The sequence below is a fragment of the Lygodium microphyllum genome, chromosome 21 (assembly GCF_053477565.2).
Source record: "Lygodium microphyllum isolate KBCC chromosome 21, Lygodium_microphyllum_v1.1.10, whole genome shotgun sequence".
In the NCBI taxonomy this organism is placed as follows: domain Eukaryota; kingdom Viridiplantae; phylum Streptophyta; class Polypodiopsida; order Schizaeales; family Lygodiaceae; genus Lygodium; species Lygodium microphyllum.
This window is the reverse complement of record NC_141155.1, coordinates 26,831,751-26,857,526: the sequence shown is the minus strand read 5'-3', so window position 1 is coordinate 26,857,526 and position 25,776 is coordinate 26,831,751. Positions and strand designations below refer to the sequence as shown.

Below are 25,776 nucleotides of genomic sequence, written 5' to 3'. Positions count from 1 at the left end.
TTCAAGATGGACATGCAAAAATTTTCAGAATCAAAATTTGGTATTAAACATGCGAATAGCAAGAGGTCGGGTACTTTGGGGGGTCAAATAGTGCAAGATTTGAAAGGGTATTTCCTTTGGCCTTTGGGGGGGCCTTGGACCCCCAAAAAATTGACAATTATGGGGGGGAGGGGCACTTTTTTTTGAACGGGCTTGATCTGCAAATAAGCGCTATCATGATTTGATGAAAGGGGGGCTTGAAGGCTGACAACAACCCACTACTCTAATCATACAAGTCTATCCCTCCAATTTTTCCCTCTTAATCACCTATCTCTACATAGAGAATGGTAGCCTATAGAGAAAATGAAGAAACCAATATTTCTCTCTCCTCTTGAAGATGATTCATATGCAAGTAGATTGGAAGAGGTTGGAATGAAGACCAATTGTCCGCGGATCATGTGACAGGATCATGTGGATGCCAAAGAATGATGGCCAACATGGTTTGAGGATCAATGAGATAGGTTTGGTGGCTGCTTGAAAATGCAAACAATAATTCTCGAAACCCAAGGAAAGGAGGTAAGCCATTTTTCAATGAAAATTCAAATCTTTTTTGACAATTTATAATTCAATTCCCATTCATATGCAACAAAAATTTGTTTAATGCTTGGTTGCGATATTTTTGAAGGTTGTGCATCATAAAATTTGGAATTTGTGATCATAATCATGAGTTGCTAATTTTCAAATACCCAAAAAGCATATTTTGAAAGGAAAAATTGTGTTTTTGTCATTTTAGATACTCAAATTATGTTCATGTGGGATATAATTGAATGTCAAGATGGATTAGAGTGTGGCTTAATTTAATGACTCAAAAAATGAGAGAAATACATAAATTTATATAAAATAAATAAAAAATACTTTATATGGAAAAAATAGATTTTATACACTAAAAATTTACAAAATATTATAAATGTATTTGTGTATGTATGGTGGGTCTAAGGCATGAGGTTTAGTCTCATCTTAGCTCCATTTTTATGTTATAGTGTGTGATTCATTGCTATCTAGACAATAAAATGACATGAAAATACTCTCTACACCTACCACCACAAAATATAACATTAAACGGTAGGGGGATCATGCGTGTTAAATATAGGCTGAAATTCAATTTTTATGGTGTGCTTTATATATAGGATGCATTTATTTTAAAAGTTAAAGGGCTTAATAGCAGGAGTATGCTCAGTGCTATCCCCTACTACACAATAAAGCAAATACGCTAGTAGTATGAGAATCATGAAAAGAATTGGTTATGCACATCCATGTTGCTAATTTGATCAAATAAATTGTTTGCGCACTCGTGGGAATTCACATTTGCATTGCATTCTGTATACATGGTATCAAATGAGTATCAATTCTTCTTCGATTGCATAACACTTGGTTTCATAAATGTTGACCCCCGTTGAGAGTAAGAGAAGTCCCAAGCTATAGGGTTAGTACATTCGTTTCCTTGGGGATCGAGTCAGTGAGGATTATACTTTATATGTTGTAACAATTTTCATAAAAAGAGGACTATGTGTCATATGTGCTTTATGCTTGAACAGGGCATCTTGGGGCCAATCCTTGAGGTGTAGGAGAGCGATAGTGGAGCCGTGGTAGTCAACCAAGGGGTGCTCCATGTGTATGTGCTACAAGGCACTAGGCACCATTACGTTCGGGTAGTCCCCTGTGAGGAGTTGGAAAGGGATCCATTGGACTATAAATGGTACAAACAGATGTTTAAGTTAGATTAGAGAGTGTATCCTCCAGATGCTCCTGGCTGCAAGGCAGTGGGGTACTTTGGTTGAGCATAGGGGCCCAGCTAGAGCCTTACAGTCACTGTGGAGCCCATTTTTGGTATCGATAGATTGCAAGAGCAAGGATAATTGTGCAAATAGATTAATAAATTGACTTAGGTACCTAACCTTTCATATTAAAGAAGTTATCTCCTTAATTGAGGTAGAATCCCGTGGTGTCAAGAGAGCACTAAAGCTTCTCTGGCCAACTTTAATTCCATTTTCTCATACCACGTGGCCTAGCAAGACCATCTCTCTTTTCCCAATGTGATATTTATCAATGTTGACTTGCCCACCCATTTGTGCCAATCTACTTATCCCTTCATCAACTCTAGCCAAGTGGAGATCATGAGAATTATAAATACAATCATCAATAAACACCTTGATTCACTTAACAAAGAAAAGCTAGAAGATAAAGTTTATGAACGCTCAAAGGTAGTAGCACGAGCATTGGTTAGGCCAAAGGGCATGGTCCTATATGCAAAACATCCACAAGGAGTAATGAATGTTGTCTTTCTTTAATCTTCTTCAGCAATACAAATTTGAAAATAGCCTGAATATCCATGAGAAATAGTGTATCTTTCATGACTAGCTATCTTGTTGAGAGTCTCATCTTGAAATGGAAGAGGAAAATGATCCCTCTTTATTGCTACATTAAAGTGCCTCGAAGTCCACACAAACCTTCCACTTTTCATTTTTTTCAAGTGTTCCCACAATTGGTGAAACCCATTTAGAATCCTCCACAGGATAGATAAAACTTGCCTTTAAGATCCTTCAATACTTCCACTAGGAGAGCATTTTATTGTATGACCCCCATCCGCCATAACTTTTCTATTATCGGTCTACTATTTGGCTTCATGTTGATGTGGTGCTTCACAATGGTCACTCTTGCAATGTGATCATAATTAGAGATAAAAAATTTGGCATATTTTCTCAACATTATCATGTAATTCTCCTTCTCCTTTGTACTAAGATCCTTGGCCAATATCTTTTTTAGCTCCTCTTCACTTGGTCCCACCCGAGTGCTTGACTCATCTCCATTAGTTAGTTCCTTAAGGATAACTCCCATAACTTCTAATGAACTACTATCTTCTTCTTTAGACATCTCTTCATTAGTTGAGGAGCATTCCTCTAAGCTCCACTCATCTTCTGAAGTCTCCAACTCTATACTCCCTTGTCTTCCTTCCATAAGATTGTACACAACACAATGGCTCGTCCTTCTCTTTTAGCCCTTCCTCGCAATTGCAAGACAATTGTACCAGACTCCCAATCTTGCTTTGCTTTCATAGCAATGAGCCAAGGTCTTTTTACTATAATTGGATAGCCCTCCCCTTTGGATGACAACACATACATAATAGCATATATAGTAATATTCACACCCTTTATTACACCAACACAGTTCATAAGAATATTATTTGTTATTTTTACTTTAAAAGTAGAGGTTCCATTCACCTCTAGACCCAAACGATACATTATTTTATCACCCATTACACACATTTGTGCACCCCCATCAATGTATATCTTGGACACTCTCTGTCTTTGATATAATCCTCTATTATTTGTAGCACATTCTCAATGCTTTGGGTTTTAAGTAAGCCCATTTCTTCACTACTCTTCTTGAACTCACCATACGGACCCATTGTCCTCACACTTGTGGTGATAAATGCAATAGTTGTGGCCATGTGAGTCTTGGTCCTTGTGAACTCATATCCTTGATTAGACTATAGGGCTCAGCTTCCTCTCCTAATGGGAAATCTTTGATCCCTATCTTATATCAACGGTGATCTGACCTCTTCTTTTTCTTCTTGCTCTCTTTTGAAGTGCCTTTCCCATCTCCAGTCTCACTCTTGTCATGCTGCAAATTTTGAGATTCATCAATTCGAGCTTTTTTTATTGGCATGGTATCTACCTCTATCATTTTTCATTTCCCTTGTTCTGTTTTCTCCAAAGCAATCATGTTTATAGTACGTTCTTCTGGTAAGGGGATAATTATAGCTAGTCGTTGGGATATTGCTGGAGGTCTTAGAATTTGTGGTTGCGCTGGGTCGTAAAAGGTGGGGAGTGTGAGTGGGAGGCCTTTCTTGAGGAGGTATAACTTATTCTTACGTGGTGTCTAGGTCAAGCATCTCCTATATATCTTCTTGGATAAGGGTAAAAATGTATATCGTGCCCCTCTTCATCACAATTATTACAAAAATATCCCCTTGCGAGCCTCCTTGGAGCTCAATCGTTTTCTCCGGCAACTACTGGTAGAGGTTGTTGTTATGGAACCTTAACACTTCATGTAAGAATTCACGGGAATAATAGGTGGTGGTGATGATTGGATAACCATAGGTTGGGAAGGTATGGGTTGTGAGTGCAAGTACTCTAACTCTAACACTTGTGCTTGAATATCAATTTTTTATCATTAGCTATTGCTACTTTCATTGCCTCTTCAAATGTAACAGGAAATTTACTTTTGACCTTCTCTTGGAGAAGAGTAAAAAGACTCACCACAAATCATTCTTTCTTAAGGAAATTAGGGGCTCACTCTCCATTGGGTAGGGTAGGTAGCCATCTTTCCCAGATGCTCATAAACTTAGATTCAAAATTAGCATAATCTTCAAGAGAACATTGACATAGTTTTGAGAATTATCTTCACAAATCTGCATGAGCATCACCTCTGCCATATTGGAGAAGAAATATATTTTTGAGAGCCTTCCATGTGGCTTTTGTTTCATCACCTAGGCCATAATATCAAACCCTTACTTCTTCTTTAAGAACTAGTGGTAGGCCACAAAGCTTTGTGACCTCACCATTTTTTCTTGAGACAAGGAAAGCCATTCCCAAGCTATACATCAAAGCAAGGACACTCTCTCTTGGATGACCAAAGCAAATTGAGAATTGTTATTCAAAGTAGGAAAGGATGAAGTTAAATAAATATTATATTCTCACAAAGTGGTCTATTGCAAGATGAAGATCATGATATCAAATGAATTCTAGTAGTTAATAATGGTAAGAATAAATAGCTCCACCAAAGTGTTAATCTCAGCTAATCTTTATGGCCCGAATATGAGAGTGATACGTTGTTGAAAACAAATTTTAATTAAAGATCATGTGAACTGATTGAAAAGTGAGAAGGTATAAATGGCATATTATCTCTAAATGGTTGATTCCTTGTACCACCATTTTTCATATATAATAAAAACTTAGAAAGAAAATATAAACTTTCACCTCTCAAGAGAAACTAAAGGTTTCTTGTAGAATGTTCCTCAACGGGGCACCTATTAATGAGAGAGAGAATGAGCACTTGGGATGTCTATACAAATGGGATCAATCTTCTTATGTTAAGCGATGTGAAAAGGACACCATCTAGCTAAATTGAAAGTGGACTAGAGCACTTTTTAACGTATCAATAAAGGGGTGATGATGTGAAAGGGAAAGAAAAGAGGTGTGGTATAATATAAAGCAAATAATTGAAAACACTAATATTCAGAGTTACAATTAATGCATCCCAATCCAAAAGGGTGGAGGGAAGGGACATACACACATAAGTAGAGGTATAATGGTGGTAACAACACAGAAAGAAAAAGAGAAAAATAGGGTGGATAGGATGATGATGTAGAGGGGATTGGGGCTAGTGGAATGGGGAGGAAGGAGATAATGAAGGGGTGGAGAGGATGATGATGTAGAGGGGATTACGACTATTGGGATGGGGATGAAAAAGAATGAGAGAAATTGAAGGAATGGATAGGAGAGGATGAGGTTATAATGAAGTGGAAAGTAAGGAGGGTGATGGAGTTGAAAGATGAATGAGGAGGTGAATGAGAAGAAGATAGTATGTGTGATTAAGTGAACAAGAAGGATATTGAAATGAAGAGGAATGAGAAAATAGTGAAAGAGAGGAACATAATAGGGATGATGAGAATGGTGGTAGAGTGGAGTATATGTTTCTCCCCTTGAAAGCTCAAGGGGACACCTTCTATAGTTACTTGGGTAGATATTTTATCTGCTAAGCCCAATTAATCAAGTGTAATCTTTAATAGTTAGAGCCTCAAATTGGATGATATAGCAGGTGATGTAACATAGTGCATGGAATCTCCCTTCATAATGCATTTTCTTATCTTATATGCATAAGTCTTCATAGTCAACGTTCTTAGAGAAAATAATAAGAAAAGAAAAGATAAACTAAAAAGGTTGAAAAATGTGAGGGAGAATTGTGCATGTATATTACAAGTATAATGTGAGGTTTTATAATATGAGTGTTGGGAGCCTTCGCTCAACCGCCAAGACCCATGGACCGCTTATTGTTTCAAGTGTTCCAAGCCGAGCACTAATGGCTACCTCTCACATAGCCGACGTGCCATCCATATCTACAAGTGTAGTGAGCTTACCTCCATGCCGTTTAAGTTACCTCCTCTCCCGCGCACTCCGGTAACTCCACGATCCAAGTGCAAGCTTCAAGCAAGCTCCATCCTCAATCTCCATGCTCCAAGCTCCATAGCTGCAAGCAAGAGAAGAGAAGAGAAGAGAAGAGAAGAAGAGAGGAGAAGATGGAGAGCTTCTCTTCCCCGATCCCTCATCCTCACACACTCACTTCCTCACACTCTCACACTCCCTCTCTCAAGCACAAGCTCAAGCAAGCAAGAAGAAGAAGGAGAAGAAGAAGAAGAGGAGAGCCACTTTTTGCCACACACCAGAATGAGCTTCTCATTCACTTTTCAACTTTATATACAAAACCCTAAATCCCTTTTGGGCTGTCATCCCCTTTTCCCTTTTTTACATGGCCGGCCGTAGCCTAGGCCCTTTTTCCCATTGTCCTTCTATCTTCCTAGCTTCCTTTCCACTGCCCATCTATATTTACAAATTGCGCGGGTGAGAGCCCAGCGCTCCTTGAATTAAACCATGATGCGCTTGCGCTCTTTTACCAAAGTTTGGACTTGCACTTTTCCTTGTGCGCCTTTGTCTTCCGTTTCTCTTTTAGCTTTCCGGATTTTCCACCACCTGGCACTCTTTTACAAGATTTCAGGGTGCGCCCTTTGTATTTTAAAATGCGCCTTTCCCCTTTTGCATTCGCCTTGGACTTTTTAAGGTTGCCCCTGCGCTTTTAGCCTTTTCTTTTCTTCTTTCTTCTATCGGGCTACCCTTTTTCCGCCTTTGCCCCGCGTCTTTTTTTAAATTTCCTTTTGCTTTCTTCGTGTTGGGGTTAACAATGAGATGTGTAATTTTAAAAGAATTTGAGTAGAGAGAGTTTGAAAAGGAATATATACTTCTTACAATATGTTCTGTCTTTCAAAAGGAGTCTCAAATCTCCACCATTATAGATGTAGCCTTTGAATCCCTTCATGCTCAAATATATTATTGTCTTTTTTTCTTTTAGTAGCCCAAAGTTTTTTTTATATATGTGTCATTTATGAAGCTCCAAATATTAAAAAAGAGAGAGTGTCATATTAGTGAAAGTAATTAATCATTTGAATTTTTGGTAGAATGTGTCCCCATATCCCCTTGTTCTCATGTTGACTTTTTTGTATGCTTGGTATCATTTTATTAAATGTGAGGAGAGTCTTATGCACTACTCCAAGGGTTTTTTAATGTCATATGGCTCACCTCCGAATCCATCTATGCCTAATGCTAGAACTATTATAGATCACTATTCTTAAAGAGGATTACTTCTAAAAAAGAATTTCCTATAAAGGAAACATAGATCACTCTTATTTGATAGAAATGTTCAAGCCTTTATAAACATTGTTTCCTATATAAAGCAACTTAAACTACACACCCAAAAGCTATGTATACATTTTATAATTCTAAGAGGAGATTCACATGGAAAAAAAAGGTTGTGAAATGTACCCATCATATTTAGCTCTCTCCTCAAGCTATAGGTATTCATATCTCTAGCTTCACCTTTATGTTTTTATCGGTGTCGAGAGGTTCACAAGGTCTACTTCAATCCAATAGTAATGAGGCGAGTTTATTTCTCATATCAATGCACGAATCACCTCTGTAATTTGCCTATTTTTCTACTCAGCAACTCCATTCTGCTATGGATTATATCTACATATATATTTCCTCTCTATATCATTTTTCTACAAAATTTTGAAAAACTCATTGGAGAGATATTATCTCCCTCCACTCAACCTTAGGCATTTAATATGCAACCATGTCTCCTCCTCAACCAAAGCCTTAAAGATTTAAAGTGAGTGAATATCTCACTTTTCTCACGCATAAAGTAGAGCCATTGATCAACAATGAAGGAAACATAATACTTGCAACCACTCAAAGTTGCTATCTTTGTAGGACCCCACACATCAGAATGTATCAATTCAAGTAGCTTCTTGCATACATGCTTTTCATGTTGTGGAAATGCATGCCTTGCTTACTTTCCAAATTGATATGCTTCACATACTTTATGCATCCCATCAACCCTAAACTTGGGCAAGCCATCTATAATCTATTTTGACGACATGTCTTTCAGCCACTACACATTCACATGGCTAATTCTCTTATGCCAAATATTCTTAGCCACAACACCTAAACCTTATGCAAACATGGAAGTATCCATTTCACATAGATGTAATCAAGAGTCAATAATCTGCTAGCACATTTTCCTTTTGTAATCAACTTGCAATCATTTTTTAGATCTTCTACATAACAACCATCAAATGTGAACTAAACCTATAATCCTTGTTCTACCATTTGACCAATAGAAACCAAGTTTTTTGTAATATGTGGTATATGCAACACATAGCCAAGTACTCAGTTTTACCATCTTGCATACTCAAAGAAACATTTTCAACATAAATAATGGGGTGATCTGTATCACCCTATATCTCCACATAGCTTGGAGACTCTAGATTGCACATCTCTCTAAACCACTTTGCGTGAAAAGTCATGTAATCAGAGGTACTTGAGTCTACATACCATACATCATTCTTTGGTAAACCATCAACAATCATTGTAGTCATAAAGTGTTGCATAATAGACATATAGTCACTTTTGTCATCATTGTTTTTCCCACTGGATGTATAATTATCTTGTTATTTATTCACATTTCTATTTCCAACCTTCTTTTTGAAGCAACTTTTAGAAATGTGGCCTTTTTTACCACAATGCTATCACTCCCTAATTATATTGCTTATTAGAATCTACAACTTGGCCTCTTTGACTCTCTCTTCCTTGTGGTTGTCCTCCTATCTTTTGATGTGCATCATAACTTTGACCACGGCCACCATCTTGGTCTCTTCCACAATCTCTACCTTTATTAGTAGAGTAAAATATCTATTTAGACTTGTTCTTTCTTTGAGAAGAAAAGGAATCCAAGTGAAGGTTCTTCTCCTCAAGTATCAACTTAGAAATCAAGTCTACAAAATCAAGGATATCATCATTCATTCATAGATGACCTGAAGCTCTTGTATTCATCTCCAAGTCTATCTCGGGATGCATGCACAATGTCATCATTATCAACTACCACACTAATAGATCCAAGAGCTTCCACAATACTCTTGATTTTCAATGCATAATCATTAATGGACAAGTTTTATCTTTTCACTTAGTTCAACTCTAACTTGAGCTGCAGCTTTCTATCCTTTGTATTTACTTCAAACAACCTTGCCAGATTCTTTTATACAATAGCAGGGGTATTGGACTCTTGCAAATAACCCATCATGTTATTTGTGATACTAATAGACAGCTAATACATGAATTTACTCTATATTTACTCCCAATCTTTCTTATCCTTTACCTATTGTGTAATAGCATTTTGCGCATGAGCTTCAAGTGCTACTGCCATGTCTCCTTCAATGTAATTTTAAACACCTTTGCCCTTTAAGAAATTTTTCATCCTAAACTTCCATGCAAGGTAATTGTTCTCATCAAGCTTCTCGCTAACAATCTGATTGAGGTTGTCATACATTTTAACAAAATAACAACTTGTAAAAAATTGTAATCTATAAGTAAGTTGATACTAGATATACCACAAGTAAACATGCAGTCTTTTTCACTAACTACACAATAGTAACTGCAATCTATATGTAGATGCGTTTTGTGTCTGCAACCTAGCAAACACTTGAAATCTTACAAATTCAAAAAATGTAACTTCTGCACTTGTAAACAACCAACATAGTCGAAACTGCAATATACCCAAAAAGTATTGTTAGGATGACTTACAAGTCCCAAATGGAGGCCACAATGATCAGAAATGCCAAAAATCACAATGGTGAGTCCTAAAGGGCTTTTCTACGTTATATATATTATTCTTTCTACTCACCAAGATTCACTGCAATCAAAGACCACAACCCTATCAGCCTCTCAAGAGCCTCCCGGGGCTATAATCCAAGGCAAATCAAGCAAGGTGGAAGAGTTTATTACATGTTGCTTGCTTACTTTCTTGCTTTCATGCTCCAACTCATTCATCTCACTCTTCAATCAAGCTTTGTGCAGCCATGGGATGGCTCTAATACCATGAAAACAAAGAAGAGAGGAGAGAGGAAGAATTCGAGAGCATACACACAAACACAATGGAGACACAAAGAGATAGGGTTGAAATCGTATTCTTCTTCTTTCTCTCAAAAAAACTAAGTTCACAATATGATAAAAGACTAATATGAAAATACCACAATGTATATACACGTGGTTACTAACTGTGAACCTACTAAGGAAAAAAGATGTGGTACAATAAATATGCCCTAACCAAGGATGGGGACTACATGGTGTAGTCTAGCTATAGAATCATTGGTATATCCTCATGTCAATCATCTAACATACCAATGAATAATATCATGTCACATCACTAAGGTGCGTAGTGGATACTAGCTCATCTAGAACTCAACATCTCAATAAAGGGAGTAGATATCATGTGGTATTATGTCTAATGGATGAAATAATAAATGTTGAGATAGCAAGCTCAACACATGTAGATATTGATGATGGACCATGTAGTTAGATGGGTTTGAATATCTATACTTACCACATCAATGATCATTACGATCTTCGTATGGCCACTAACTTATCACTTATTATATTTAGTTTATTACACCTACCTCAGTTGGCATTGTTATAGCACCAATCGATTAATATATTTAGTTATGCACTATTTGATTTAATAGGCAACTTTCCTTTATGTTGAATCTTATCTATTCTTTGTGTACATTATATTGTATGAAAGAAGAAGAAGAAACTAATAAGAAAACTTTTGGCCTCCATCTCTCTTCTTGTGTTCTTGAGTGAGTTTTCTCTTATGTGTATGGGGTGTGTATGGTGTATATTCGGGGCAGTAATTCAAACAAACTCCCCTCAGCAAAGCGATTCTTGACATGGTATTAGAGTAGTACTATTGAGAGAGGCTGGTTTTGAAGGCTAAAGTAAAGGAGAAGAAGCAAGGATTTGAGCGAGTAAGCAATACATAAGAAGCTCTCCCATTCTTCCGCTCTTTCTTTTAGATAGTGCTAGTGGAGGCATCGAAAGCAAGGCAAAGCAAAAATCTTAGATTATTGTGAGATTTGATGTGTAAGCAAAGCACTATACATTTTGAAGTGGTGTCCTTTAGGGGTATTCCACTACTTTTTTGGCCATTTAAATCTGTTTATAGCCTCATTTAGACCTATAAGGTTGCAGACAGTAATTTTAGAGTATACTGTGATTTCAATTGTGTAGATCGAAAGTGGGTACACAAGTTACATATTTTGAATCTTAAGTTATGAGGTATTTTCTTGGAAGCAAACAAAAGTTTTATCTACTAACATATTGTAGATTATATGTATTATTAAGCAGTCAATGAAAAAGGCTACTTGGTGTATTGATGTGCACTTGTTGTGAAATATAGCAAAATACTTGCTTGTTATTTTGTATCAATTTTATGATAATGGTAGAGAATAGTGGAAACTCCATCATTAAGAAGTTAGATAAGAATAACTACCCATCATGGAAGTTTCATGTGACAAACTTCCTTATTAGAAAAGGCCTCTATGAGTTTGTTTCAAGTAAAGAAAGGAAGCAAGAGCTAAGTAGTCCTATAGCTGCAAAAGAATTAAAGGTATAGAATGAATGGAATACAAAAGACAAAAAGGTGATATATTGGCTATCGATAGTCATTGATAATACTATGCTGGGACATATCAAAAATGTAAAAACTTCACGTGCAGCTTGGACAATTTTTGACCACATGTTCTTAGTAAATATAAAGGCATAGAAGATTCAACTCAATGAATACCTTGAAGAAAGGAAAGATGTATGTAAATGAGTATGTTTTGAAAGCGAGAAGCATTGCAGATGTCTTAGCAACTATTGATACAATGCCTTATGATGATGATTTGGTTTCGTCTACTTTAGACAACCTTAATAATCAGAAGGCCTGGAAATTATTTGTCACTTCTGTGTATGTACGGAAGCCATTTTCAACTTTTGATGAGTTGGTTTCTCTCATGATAATTGAAGAGATCAACATGCAAGGTGAATTATCTGAAAAAAGTGGTAAACATGTCTAAGCATTTTACTCAAGTTGAGGAAGGGGACGTGGCAGATCCTCTTCAATAGGCTATGGTATGGGACGTATTGGTGATAACTAGTAAAATAAATTAAATTAGTAGTTCAATGAAATGCAAGTTTCAAGGGGCTATGAAAACTTTCGAGGCAAGGGAAGCTTTAGAGGAAGAGGTAAATGGCAGAGTTGAGATTCTAGAAATTTTTGTATTATTTGTTATTATTGTGGCAAAACAGATCATATTAAAGCTCAACACTATGCTAAGAAGAATAATCTCTATATTGGTAAATCATAATAAGGAAATTATACATTGTCCTTAAGACAGAATGAAGACAAAATTGAGCATATGTTTGTCATGCAGCATATGATGAATGATGTTACAGGAAAGGGTGTTGGTCATAAATAGAAGTAAAGTTGGCCACATGTTCACCTCAAATGCTAAAATTCCTACTATGAATGCTGCTATGTATGCTAAAGGAAAAGGAGTGGTTGTAGACATAAAAATATAGATAGACATGTAAATGTGCAAATGCTAAAATTAATGCAGTCCAAAGGGTTGGTTACAAGGTTGCCTTCCATTAGAATTGCAAAATTTCATAAAGTGTGTGAAGCATTTTAGTTTGGTAAGCAAGCAAGACAGCCTTTTTCGTATGATAGAGATATAAGCAAGAATATACTTGATGTTATGCATACATATGTTTAGGAGTCTATACAAAACATATCTCTTAGTGGCAACAAATATTTTATCATGTCTATTGATGATTGTTCAAGAAAGTTGTGGGTGTATTTCATAAAGGAAAAGAGTAAGGTGTTTGAACACTTCAAAACTTTCAAGGCTGTTGTTGAAATAGAAACATGCTTGAAAGTTAAGTGCTTAAGATCAAATGGAGGGGAAGAGTACCTCTCTAATGAGTTTCATGACTTCTTGAGGTCTCATGGAATAAAGAGACAATGTGTTTGCATGTATACCCCACAACAAAATAGAGTTCTAGAAAGACAAATGTTCAATGGGAAAGATCAAACACCAACCTTCCTTAAACACATCAATTCCTCAAAAAGTGACTCTATGAGCTCAAAAGGTATATGCCTAACCTTTTGCCTCGCTCGCTTACTACCTTCTTTTAATGGGATTATATGCACAATAATAGAGGAGGGAATCCCCTTCAGTTTGTAATAACTCCATGCAAATATATCCTTGAACTGTTGTAGAGTGCCACATAATCTAAAAGCTCATCAAAATAACATAGTATTGAGTTTAATCGGGCATGGAACATTGGGAGTCCTAAGATCTAATCTATCACATCAACATCATGAATCTTATCCTTTGTCTCTATTGGCTCATTTAAACATACTTGGTAAACCTCCTCAATAATAGAACCCTCTTTAGAATCATTGGAACTTGAGGTTCCAACAGTTGAGGTTCTCTCAAGTGTCTCCCAAACTGTAGTGGGAAGTAATGCCCTTTTATCCAACGGGTGCCCAAGGTATGTATCCAAGATTATTCTCTTTAACCCATGCCCAAAAATCACTTGACCAGCTAGGATATCCACCAAACAATCGAAATGCAACATCCATGGACATCCAAGCAACAACTGATAGCTTGGCCTCCCAACAAATTAGATAACACGAAAGTTAAGGACGCACTCAATATTAGCAATCATCATAGGTACTTGTACCACCATTCCTTCCAGTTGCCTTAGGCTATCATCAGTCATTTTTAAAACTATCGTGACATCCTTTTGGATTGGTAGACCCAGTCTCTCCAATAAATCCATACTCATAATGTTTACATATGAGTTGGGGTCCATCACTACATTTTCTATTAAGATTCCATCGACATATGCCTACATCCTAGGGCAGTGCTTCTCCACATGATCCCACCATTCACTACCCACTCAATGGACACCAAAAGGCTCTACAACATAACCCGTTTGTAGGATTTTCTTGAACTCTTTACAAATGTCCAGTGACAGTTGGATTGGTTGTAGCAGATTCACATTCGGTTTGACTTCACATAGTGTGTTTGCTAGGTCGAACTCATAGAAGTTTGCTATTCTCTTCTCTTTCCACACCAGCCGCTTTTTTTGCTTCTTGATAATCTTAGCATCCTCCTTTTCTTTCAATTTTTGTTTTCTTTTGACCACATGCTCCTCTGAAATACTATCATTTTTAAGAGAACCCTCTTGGGCATCCAACACCTTCTTATCATCCTACCTAGGTTTAGGGTTAACTTTGCTTGTACTAGGGTCATCTTTCTAATCGTCTTTCAATTTTTAACCCCTAGTTACTACCCTAACATTGTTATAAGATAAACTCTCATTGATTGGCAAAGTTTCAACCAGACTTATCCCACTAGGTGTTTCCTTGAGTGTGGCTTTATCCCTTTGCAAAATTTTCTTAGGGCCCTCCCCTTTAATATTCTTGTTATTCGCATGATTGTTCACAGGCCCAAGTTGCTAACTACCTTGCTGGAGAGAACTAACCCTACTCCAAGTGGCTAAGTGACTAGACTTTTCGTATATATTGCATTTGACATTAGGACAATTACAAGGGAAATGCTGCCCACCACACCACTTATAACTGAATCTGATGGACACACATCATTGGGCTTTCTAGTATCCATAAAATTTTTCTAGCACTTTAAAAATTTATCTATGGCAATTTGGTGATATTGCTTAGTGATCATATCCATATATTATTTCATTGTATCTTTTACTTCCTTTACAATGTTTGATGCAGAGGACTCATAACTAGTGGCTTTAGGAGCTACCCCCGCACTAGGTTGCACAACTTACAAAGTGGGTGCTACCTGTACTGAGCCTTGGTTTACAAAAGTTCTTTGGCTAGCTGTTGGCTTAATGACATTTGGAGGAGTTGGCAACAAAGGCACATTTTGCATCATGCTTCCTCTACCATTCGGGTTGGTCATAGGGGTACTAATCGCACCTTGATTTTCACTAACTAGCCCTGAATTATTTCGAGGACTAATGATCAAATTTAGATTTTCTCTCGATGCGTAGGCTGATTGTAAGCAGGACTCTACTTTCTCTGCTTGGGTTATAGTAGTATCTATATTCGCTAGAGGGATACTACTCAATTGCACTTGGATATTGAAGTCCAACCCATGCAAGAAATATTATAGTTGGGCAGTAGCTGGGATAGGGATCGGCTTACAATTTGTGAAAGACCTATTATTTCATGCAAGAAATATTGTAGTTGGGCAATAGCTGGGGATAGGGATCGGCTTACAATTTATGAAAGACCTATTATTTCATCTTCTTGGCATATGCTCAGACATTTTTATGGGGCTCCTGGTGTATCACATTTAGCATACCTAGCCAATATTGTCCACCTCTCTCAAGGGCGAATTCCCTTCGAAAGTCTGCATGAAATAAATTGATTGTGGTTATGGTACTAGCTTCTAAGCCATGATACCACTTTGCAGCCCTCTCTTTTAGGGCCATGTTAAAAAACATCATTAGATGTCCCTCCTCTTGATTTCAAAAATTAAACATGAGTTTCTGGAACTCATTGATGTGAAGCTCTGCATCCTCCTCCACTAACCCATTAAAGATGGATAGAGGAAAACCTACAGCTAGCAAATATGTCATTCATATAGGAATTGCAATAGGTTGTGCCATAACAACAATCGGATTTTCTATAGGAGTTTATAATAGTGTGGCTACAACCCCACTTGAAGTGGATTGACCTACCGGGAGAAGGGGGACACTAGAGTTTCCTCCTCCTTGTAATGGACTATTTGTGGCACTAGGGTCGCTAAGACCTCTCCCTTGTAGGGGTATCAAGCTACTACATTGAGGGGAATACCTTCTAAGAATTTAAGCCCACCATCTAGCCCTTTCATCTCTTTCTTGTTTTTGGATCTCAGCTTGACGGTATTTATCAAGAAATAATGGGTCTATCTCGATGCTATGTGGAATAAACTAACTGACCAGTCCCTAATTAACCAAGGTTTAGGAATCACCACTTATTATTAGCACCTCCCAACAAACACACTACTTGTCAGAACTAAAAATGGACCCAACACTAGCCCTAGGGTTCTAATCGAGCCTCATATACTCACCCAAACAAACCCATAGCCTCGGGCCAGGAGCGTATAGACACTATGAACTGATTTATTGAAAGAACACATTTGTAGATACAATCTCTAGATTGTAATCCAATGTGATGCCCTTCTTGACTCTAAGCAGAGGGAGTATCCAAACATATAGGTAGCTAGCACCTTGTAACACAAACAAAGGGAGCACCCCTAGCTTATGGCTATGGCCGCACTACCGCTCTCCTACACCCCAAGAATTAGCCCTAGGATGCACCATCTCAACATATAACACATACGAACAAAGTCCACTCTTCACAATATTCATTCCAAGAGATAGTATATTCCTTACCAATTTAGTCCCCAAGGAAACTATTACACTAAACCTATAGCATAGGGAGCCTCACACTCGTTGTGAGTCAATAGTTTGAAACCAAGTGGTATGCATCTAGGAGATAGTTCTCTTTATACCATGTCGATGCAATGTAATGCAAAGTGGATGACATTGAGTGCACAGATATTTTACTTAAACGAAATCGACATTGTAAATGTGCTCAAACATTCTTTCCATGATTTTCTTTTACTAACAACTTTACTGTGATGATAAGGTAGTGTCAGACTACTTTGTGCCACTGTACCTCTTAATACTTAAAAATAAGATCAAAACTAAAATGAAAAGTGCATGAAACAAATCAAATTTTGCACCATATTCAGTACATAAACCCCCTCTCTCCCTATTGTTTAGGGTTTTGCTTGCGATGGGTAGGTTAAGATGTGTTTCCATGTATGTTTTTTTCATAATGTAAGCAATACATACACACTAAAACATACAAATGGAGGTAAGCTAAGGCAAATCCTCATGTCCTACCTCAATATACTTGCACAAATGTAGCCCTAATTTTCCATAAATTTTCACACATGGTTTTTAATCTTTCCTCAATTAAAACTCATTTTTGCTCTATTTTTCATATTTATTTGTAATTAAAATTTTGAATTTTTTTTATTTTCTGATGTGAAACACTTAAGAATATTGAGATTCATTATTGCTCCCTATTTTTCTCCATGGAAACACAATTTTCCATGATGGAACTCATAAAATTGACGATTTATCATAAAACTGCACTTTAACATGTCTGTGTGTTTTGAATAAAGTGTATAAACTATTAAGACTTGCTATTCACGTTCATATTTCTGATAGAATGAACCATTTTTAAACACTAAAAATCAATTTCAACCATATACATCATGAAACTAAGAGGAAGCCTAGTTAGCCATAAAATCGTGTACGCATTTGTTGTATTTCGAGAATGAGAAGCTGTTGACACTCGTTTATAGCCATAGTTGATGCTTCCTTAATGTTTTCTTGGTTTATCCCTCACATTTTGTCATTGCGAGCTCACACCCATTCCCCCTCATTCTCTCAACCTATATGAACCACATTGATGGTGAGAGAGAAAGAGGAGAGAAAAAGATTGAAATTTGATCTTGCTAAATACCACATCATTTCTCACACAAATCGGAGCGATGGAGAGTAAAAAATTCGTAGATCCAATGCTCAAGAGCTGGGAGAGAATCATCATCAATAAAAAAATCCATTTTTTAAGGTAAAAGAAGGAGACGCCAAAAAATATGCCCCGCCCCCTCCCCTATGCCATTTCAATTCTTGAGTTTTTCCCTCTACTTCAAGCTTAACCACTTACCTACAACTTATCTAGATCAAATTTGATTGTTCACACGTGTGTATAAGTGATTCTAGCTCAGTTGAGAGGGCAAACGGTCTCAGAATTGCAATCCGACTAGACGGGTAGCTTTCTAGCATTGAAGTCTATCACCTCATCTCCATCACATGCATTTCAATTTCCAAATCCAGAAGTTGCTTCATAACGCCAAACATTGTGGCCATTAAATGGGGAATCAAATGGACTCCGATTGACAAATGGATACTTGCGTTAGATTCCTGGCATTGAAATGTATCTAGAAAAAGTTTAGCTCCTTGATTTGCAAGGATTTCATTTTGCACTATAAATACCTTTTTTACGGGTCTCAAAGTCTTTTTGCACTTAAATCCTAACTTTAAAATCCACTCTCAAAGCATAAGCAGGGAGCATAAAACCCAACAGATTCTTCAAGCTCGTATAATTGCATAAGTCACTTGGGTGACCAAGACATGTAACCACAGCCAAGATCAATGTGACAGACCCCAAATCTCAACTCAAAAGTATGGTATAGCATATTGAGAAGTATACATAACAATCGAAGTAGTGGTACATCCATTGAGTATCCCATATAGCATCAATGAGCATTAGGCATAAGCTTTTCACTAATAAATTCTTGTTGACATATTATTCCTTCAATGAAATTATAGTGAAATCTAAGCTATTTCAAGCTTAAATTAGTCCCAAAAGCATAACCATACAATTCGGGCACCAAAATAGTATCCCCGAAGCATCAAATAGGCATTATGAAATTTATTATTTGCTATCTATACTAGAACTATTCTATTCTGTGTGAAACAAAGAATCAACTCTGTGAGTGCCCAAATCTATAGCTCTCGTTGCACTCTTCGTTTCTAGCTATAGAACACCTAAATCCGATATCGTATGCAAAAGTTATGGCCAAAATATGATAGTGCTATCAAACTACCATAGCCGTCCATGACTTCTACAGCATGCTTTATATCCACTCAAAATGGATAAAATGGCCACTCTTCAACTCAATAAGCACTCAATAAGACTCAAACTAAGCCTTGGAAAGCTTCTCAACAAGCACAAAGCAAGCTGGAACAAGCCGAAAAAAGGAAAGACTCGATGCATACCTCGAGAGAAAGAAACAGTGGCTGCCATGAAACCTTGAGTTGAAGCTTTGAATTCGAGCTAAAGCAAAGGATGAGAAGCTCCTTAAATGGCTGTCTTTGATACAAATTGAAAGATAGAGCTCGAGTGGAAGCACACAAGCAGAAATAAGAGCAAAGTAAGGGCTATGGCGGATGTAGCAAGAGAGTAAGGGAGAGACACATTGTATGTGGGAACTTTAGTCATAATGTGTGACTAGCCTTCCCTTATTCAAATGTCACTAAAAGAATAATAAATAAAGTAACAGTGATGGGCACCCACCACCTACAGTGTATAGCTGTGCGGGTACTATTAGTGTAATGAATACATGCACGGTTAGGCGTAGGTGACTTTACTCCCAACACTTACAAACTTTGTTCTTAGAATGGGGGGCCTCAAATCCTAGTAGTTGAGCCACATATACCTCCTCCTTGAGATCACCATTTAAGAACACTGATTTAGTATCCATTTGGTAAATCAACCACTTCTTATGAGTAGTCACTACAAGTACTGTGCGAATAGTGGTCATTCTAGTAGTTGGAGCAAATGATTCTTGAAAATCAAATCCTTCAACCTATGAAAATCCTTGTGCAACTAATCTAGCTTTGTATTTTTCTACGATGCCATCAGCGTTGTACTTCACCTTCTAAATAGACTTGGTGCTAATAAACTTCCTTTTTTCGAGCCGACGATCCACTAGCTTCAAAGTATCATTCTTCATTATGTTGTCATACTCAACTTGCATAAGTACTCTTTATGTTGGATCTTTGGCAAATGCTTCTTCCAAGTCTGCTAGCTCCTTTATTTCTCTCATAATCCCAACCATCAAGGCCATATTGACTATGTGAGCAAAAACCTTTCTTTGCTCCTCTATTCTTAGAGACCTCCTTTGTCCATCAGCCTTTTCCTCAATTGTGGTAGGCATATAATTATTCAAATCATAGAGTTGCTTCACCCATCGTGCCAATGGTTTTTTCAGTGGCGTGATTACACGTTGGTGAACTTACTCCTCATCATTCGAAGATGATGGTTCCTCCTCCTTGAGGGTAGGGATAGCTCTTGGGATAGGGTCATCTCATCATTCGAAGATGATGGTTCCTCCTCCTTGAGGGTAGGGATAGCTCTTGGGATAGGGTCATAGTGAGCTACTTCTTCATTGGATGATAAAATGGAAGAACTTATATTCTCCTCCTCCACTATATATGGTTGCTCCTTAAACACCACATCACAACTCGCTATAATCTTCATTGCCTCTTGGTCATACAATTTGGAAGCCTTTTGCTCATCACTATAACCCAAAAAGATACATTTTGTGCTTTTTAGATTTAACTTGTTTCTCTTATCCTTTGAAACATGTGCATAATATTCACATCCAAAAGTTCTAAAATGTGAGAAAGATGGTTTCTTACCAAAATAGGCCTCATGAGAAGTTTTGCCCTTAGAAGCCTTTGTGTAACTCTGATTAAGAATATAGACTGTAGTAGTAACAACTTTTGTCCAAACCTCATTAGGCGATCCCTTGCCCTTAAGCATGCACCTTGCCATTTCCACAATGGTATGATTTCAATGCTCAACAATGCCAATTTGCTGAGGTGTATGAGGTGTCGTCAATCGATGCTTAATTCCTTTGCTCTTGTAAAAGTCTTTAAACTCCTTTGAGTTGAACTCACCATCGCCATATGTTCTAAACTTCTTCACACTTTTTCCTATTTCATTCTCAACAAGTTTTAGCCATTCTTTAAATTTACCAATAGCTTGAGCCTTATCACAAAGGAAGTATACACATACCTTTCTACTATAGTCATTACATAAAATAAGGATATTCTCCCAAGGCTTGTGTAAGCATTTTATTGCACAAATCAACATGCACCAATTCTAGAGGAGCCTTCACTCTATTCTTGCTTTCTTATTGAAATACCTTTCTTTGTTGCTTACCCATCATACAAGCTTCACATGGTTCCTTCATTTTAGTTAATGCAAGTAGGTGAGCAACCAAACCATACTTATACATCTCCTTTAATAATGCAAAATCAATGTGACCAAATCTTTCATGCCAAAGTTTACTTGTGCCCACACCAGTGGAGCTTGTAAATGCACTTAGCTTATATAGGTTATTCCTTCTTTCTCCTTTTTCGATAACTTTGCCAGCACTGTTGATAATTTCTACACTTATCTTAATGAACCTCACCTCATGGTCAAGATTAGTTATAAAAGCAACTGATAGTAGATAATATATTTGAAAATTTTTTAAATTCACCATTTATAATAACAAAGGAAATAGTACATGTGTCCTCAATAGGGCATTTTGCATCATTCGCAACCGTTACAGTTATGGGTTCTTGCAGAGGCTTCATAGAACTAAATAAACCTTTATTATTGATCATGTGATGGGAGGCTCCACTATCCAATATCCATGAGTCAGTGGTAGATATTTCTTGCACCGAGGAGCACACTTCCCCCACTTCGTCAATAGTTTCCATGAATAACTCCAACTCTACTTCATTTGTATTAGTTGTCCCCTTTCCTTTAGTCTTCACAGTACCATTCTTTTCATCTGCCTTCTTGACACGACAATCTACAATTGCATGTCCTTTCTTCTTGCAGTAGAAGCACTCTCCTTAAAACTTTTTCTTACCACCCTTCTTCTTTTTATCACTGTTGGTAAAGGAAGCACCTTTGCCTTTTGCATTGGTGGAGAATGTAACACCTCCACTACGACTACCTTCTCGAGCTTTAAACCTCAACTTCTTCTCCATTAGTAGTGCACAAACTTTCTCAAACGTCAAAGTTTGGGATCTCACCTGAGTGTTTAGTGCAATTTTCAATGCATCAAACTTTGGTGGATAAATTCGAAGACACCTCCAAGCTAGCTCCTCACTAGTCATTTGTATCCCAGTGCTAGCCATCTAGTTGTACAGCTTTTCAATCGGAGTGATGAATGCTTTAGTTGTCTCTCCTTCAAGCAAACTTCTCTGTTGCTAGTTGATTCTCCAAGGTTTGAATTCTTGTTTGATTTCATGTTTTGTACTGACTCCTCATTATGTTCCAAGCCTCTAATGCCTTGGTTGTATGTTGAATCCATGTCAAAACACTATCAGAATAGCTTGTAACTAAGGCACATAGTGCATCTGCGTTCCTTTGTTTCTAAGCTAGGGGAAGATATATACTCGGAGAAATCATGACACTTGAATTTGATGGGTCGGGGGCGGGTTGTGGTTTTGGGTCAGCAGTCCCTAGCACCGTCTTCAAAAGCTCATAAGAATCAAAGATACTTGTAATTTTAAACTTCCACAAAGTATAGTTTGTACCATCTAACTTGCCTTCACCAAAGGTTAGTGGATGAATCCTCAGTGTTTGAATTGTCGATACGACATCAGCAACACCTGATGCGCTAGCACTACTACCTAATGTAATAGACGACATTTCTCCTCTTCAATATTGAAGCCCTTGTCTCTTGCATACTCTTCACTCCTCAGAGCCCCCTAGGTTCTAATGCCATGTAGAAATTACACAACACAACGGACATAATTTGAGCAAGGAGTAGAGAACATACAACAAATATGAGAAAAACATTGATTACTTTAATTTCAAATGAACTGATACAAAGATGGTTCTGTCCACCCATGCGCTTCTACTGTGAAGCTTATATGGTGATCCAAATAGATGATAGGTGAAGAGCTTAAGGGTAGTTGGAAAAACATTGATTCGGTGAAAGATAGATTGGCAATGGCTTTAGAGGGGTATTCCTTTTATAGCTCGGGAAGGTAGTTTGATCGACATATCTAACCATGTCATGAATTTTTCTGAGTTAGCCATGGAATATTTCCTAGTAGTCTCAATGAAACTATCTTGAGCTCTCGTCCCAAACTTATTTGAATTTGATTCATGTATATTGTATAAGATCTAAAGCAAAGACTCTCCTATAGTTGGGTTTTTGATATCTCTCATGTCTCTATAGCAAAATATATTCTTCTTTTCAAAGATTTCTTATCTCTCTTCTTTGTAACTATTCTTATTGAATTAAGATCTTTTACTTAAACCCCCCTATTAACTGAGTGTATACAATGCCATATATAAATTGTGGAAATAAAAGAGCCATGATAGTCTTTTGTATAAAGGTAAAAGCATTCATTATGTTGGATGATGTGACAAGTAGTCAATAAAAATATTCTATTTTCCCTTGATTTATTGGAAAGTGGCATCCAACTCTTTGAACCAAATGGCCCATTGGAGTACCTCTTTTTCCTTATTGCATAGTAGCCTTTTCCCTCTAAATATCTTGATGCACGAGTGAGATCGGATTTGACAATAAAGAGAACAAATTCTACAAATACTTGAAAAGCTCGAATGCATTCTTTGATGGGTAGAATTTCTTGGTGGATAAGGATAATTCTTTTTTGAATAAGAAAACTTTCGACTAGCAAATCTACAAATGGATTTTAATCCATTGTCATTCTTTTCACATAAAATTCAAGCACATCTATAATCACTTGCATTGGTGTAAATAAATAATGGTTTTCTAGAGGGTAGTTGTAAATGTCATAGATTAGTAGTGAGGGTTTTTAGGCCTTTGATAGCATAAATATGTTTTTTGTCCATTTGAATTTTCCTTGATGTGGAAGAGAGAGAATATGGGTGAATTTGGATCATATAAGAGACATAACCACTCATCCAATTTAGGCGTGCCAAGAATTATTGAAGTTGATTGACTGACGTAAATTGGTTAGGGAATGTTGCTAAATATTAAAGGACATGATCACACACATGAGAGAGAGAGAGAGAGAGAGAGAGAAAGAGAGAGAGAGAAGGCAAAATCATATGATCTTAGACTCCAACACATGGGTTTGGAAGAAGGGAGGTGAAGATATGAGCAATAGCACAATAACTTCACTTCCCTTGAGATGTTGCTTCGTGACAGCTTTAGCATGACGTGCTCAAGGAATGTAAGTATAAGTGTAGATGATAAATTTCAACCTATTCTTGTATGTCAACTTTACAATATCTCCCTTCTAACAAATATCAATATTAGGATGAACTCAAGGGAGTGATGGAGAAGGCTTGAAACTATTGTACAATAAGTTCTACTTAGGAAGGACAAATAAACAATGTGTGTGCTATGAGAGGTATTTTGGTAAATTTCAGAAAAAGAGTATTTAAAATACTGCCCAAAAAACACAAAGAAAGTTGTCTTCCCGCAAATATCCTCCTGTGTGCTGGCCTTTTGCGATCTCACGTATATAAGTCTCTTAAGACGACATGGTTTGCTAGGGTTTAATTTAGTGCAGAGGGGCACAGCCCTAGCCATAGACTCGGAAGGCAGACGCACCCTTACCCTCGTCTTCATCAGCCACAGTCGCAGTCACAGTCACAGTCACTGCCGCCATAGCCATGGACCCTCACACCTTCCTGCGCCAGCTCGACTCCCGGTCGCCGGCCGTCCTGCGCAGCAACCTCAGCAGACTCAATGGCCTCCCGGGCCTCAACGGCCTCAACCCCCTCGCCACCATCAACGGCATCAGCCTCGACCTCCCGCCCGACACCCGTGGCCATAGCAAGCTCGCCCGCGAGGAGGCCGCGCTTGAGGCCAAGATCGTGCAGATCATCACCTCCGGCCAGGGCGACACGCTCAAGCCCAACTCCCGCAAGTCCGTCGCAGTCGGTGACACGCACATCTGTGTCGCGTACCATGATGACACCAACACAGGTTACCGCATATGGGAGTGGCACGGCCATATCCTCATGTGGGATGATGAGAAGGGCTACACGCCGGAGTACATCTATGGCAACTTCTTCCAGCCCTTGAATGAGAAGAAAGAGGACAAGGATGAAGGTGTTGGCCTCAGTGGCATTATCGATGGCAACAACAAGAAGGAAGGGTCAATCGTACACAGCAGGAACACCAAGAAAGATGATTCTGCATCAAAACTCGTGAGACTATAAGTCACAATGGGTGTTACAGATACATACTTTCTACCCTGTTCTTTATTATGTTTTGTTGGTTTAGCATTGCACATAGCTCTTGGAGTGACTGGTCTCTTCTTTATAGTTGGGCTGTACTGCAAAGCACGGCCGTGATGATGCATTGTGCTTGTGTGAATCAGTGGCAGTCTGTGCTCTGTATATAGTCTTGCTAGCTTGTGGATGTCAATTTCTTGGAATCGCTCTTCCATAGCTTCCGAATGTTCTTGTGATACACAAGTTACGGAATTCCCCCTGTCAACAGGAGATTATTTGCATGAATTCAATGATCTGTCTATGTCCTTTGGCTATGTATCCGTTAACTAGAAGTAACAGAAGGTTCACAAGCTTCTATATGGGAAATATGGTGTCAGATTGTGCTTCTGTGTTGATGGCATCCACTGTTTTCAAGTGTGAACTGGAGTGCAGTATTTGCTCAAGTAATGAACAAGGTGTTTGTTGTTTATGTAATAATTTGCTCCATTAAAAGTGGCTGTTTAGTTTATGTCTATTCTTCCCCGATTGTAAGGTGGTGACTCAACAATTCTGAAGAGTAAGTTGGAAATTGAATTTTTGCTCTTGTTGCAACCATGTGCTTGCATTCATTTGTATGCATAACCTACCCTATTGACCACGGTTATCCATTTTCCTTCAGACATTGTGTTTTGA

General features: G+C 37.7%; 1 protein-coding gene across 1 annotated transcript; it reads left to right on the top strand.

The window, feature by feature from the left end:
- The first annotated feature begins 24,373 nt into the window (after positions 1-24,373).
- Positions 24,374-25,470, top strand: LOC148017838 (uncharacterized). Its single transcript, XM_087662062.1, has one exon. It carries the CDS (start codon positions 24,538-24,540, stop codon positions 25,087-25,089), a length of 552 nt encoding a protein of 183 aa, XP_087518188.1. The 5' UTR covers positions 24,374-24,537; the 3' UTR covers positions 25,090-25,470.
- Positions 25,471-25,776: the final 306 nt, after the last annotated feature.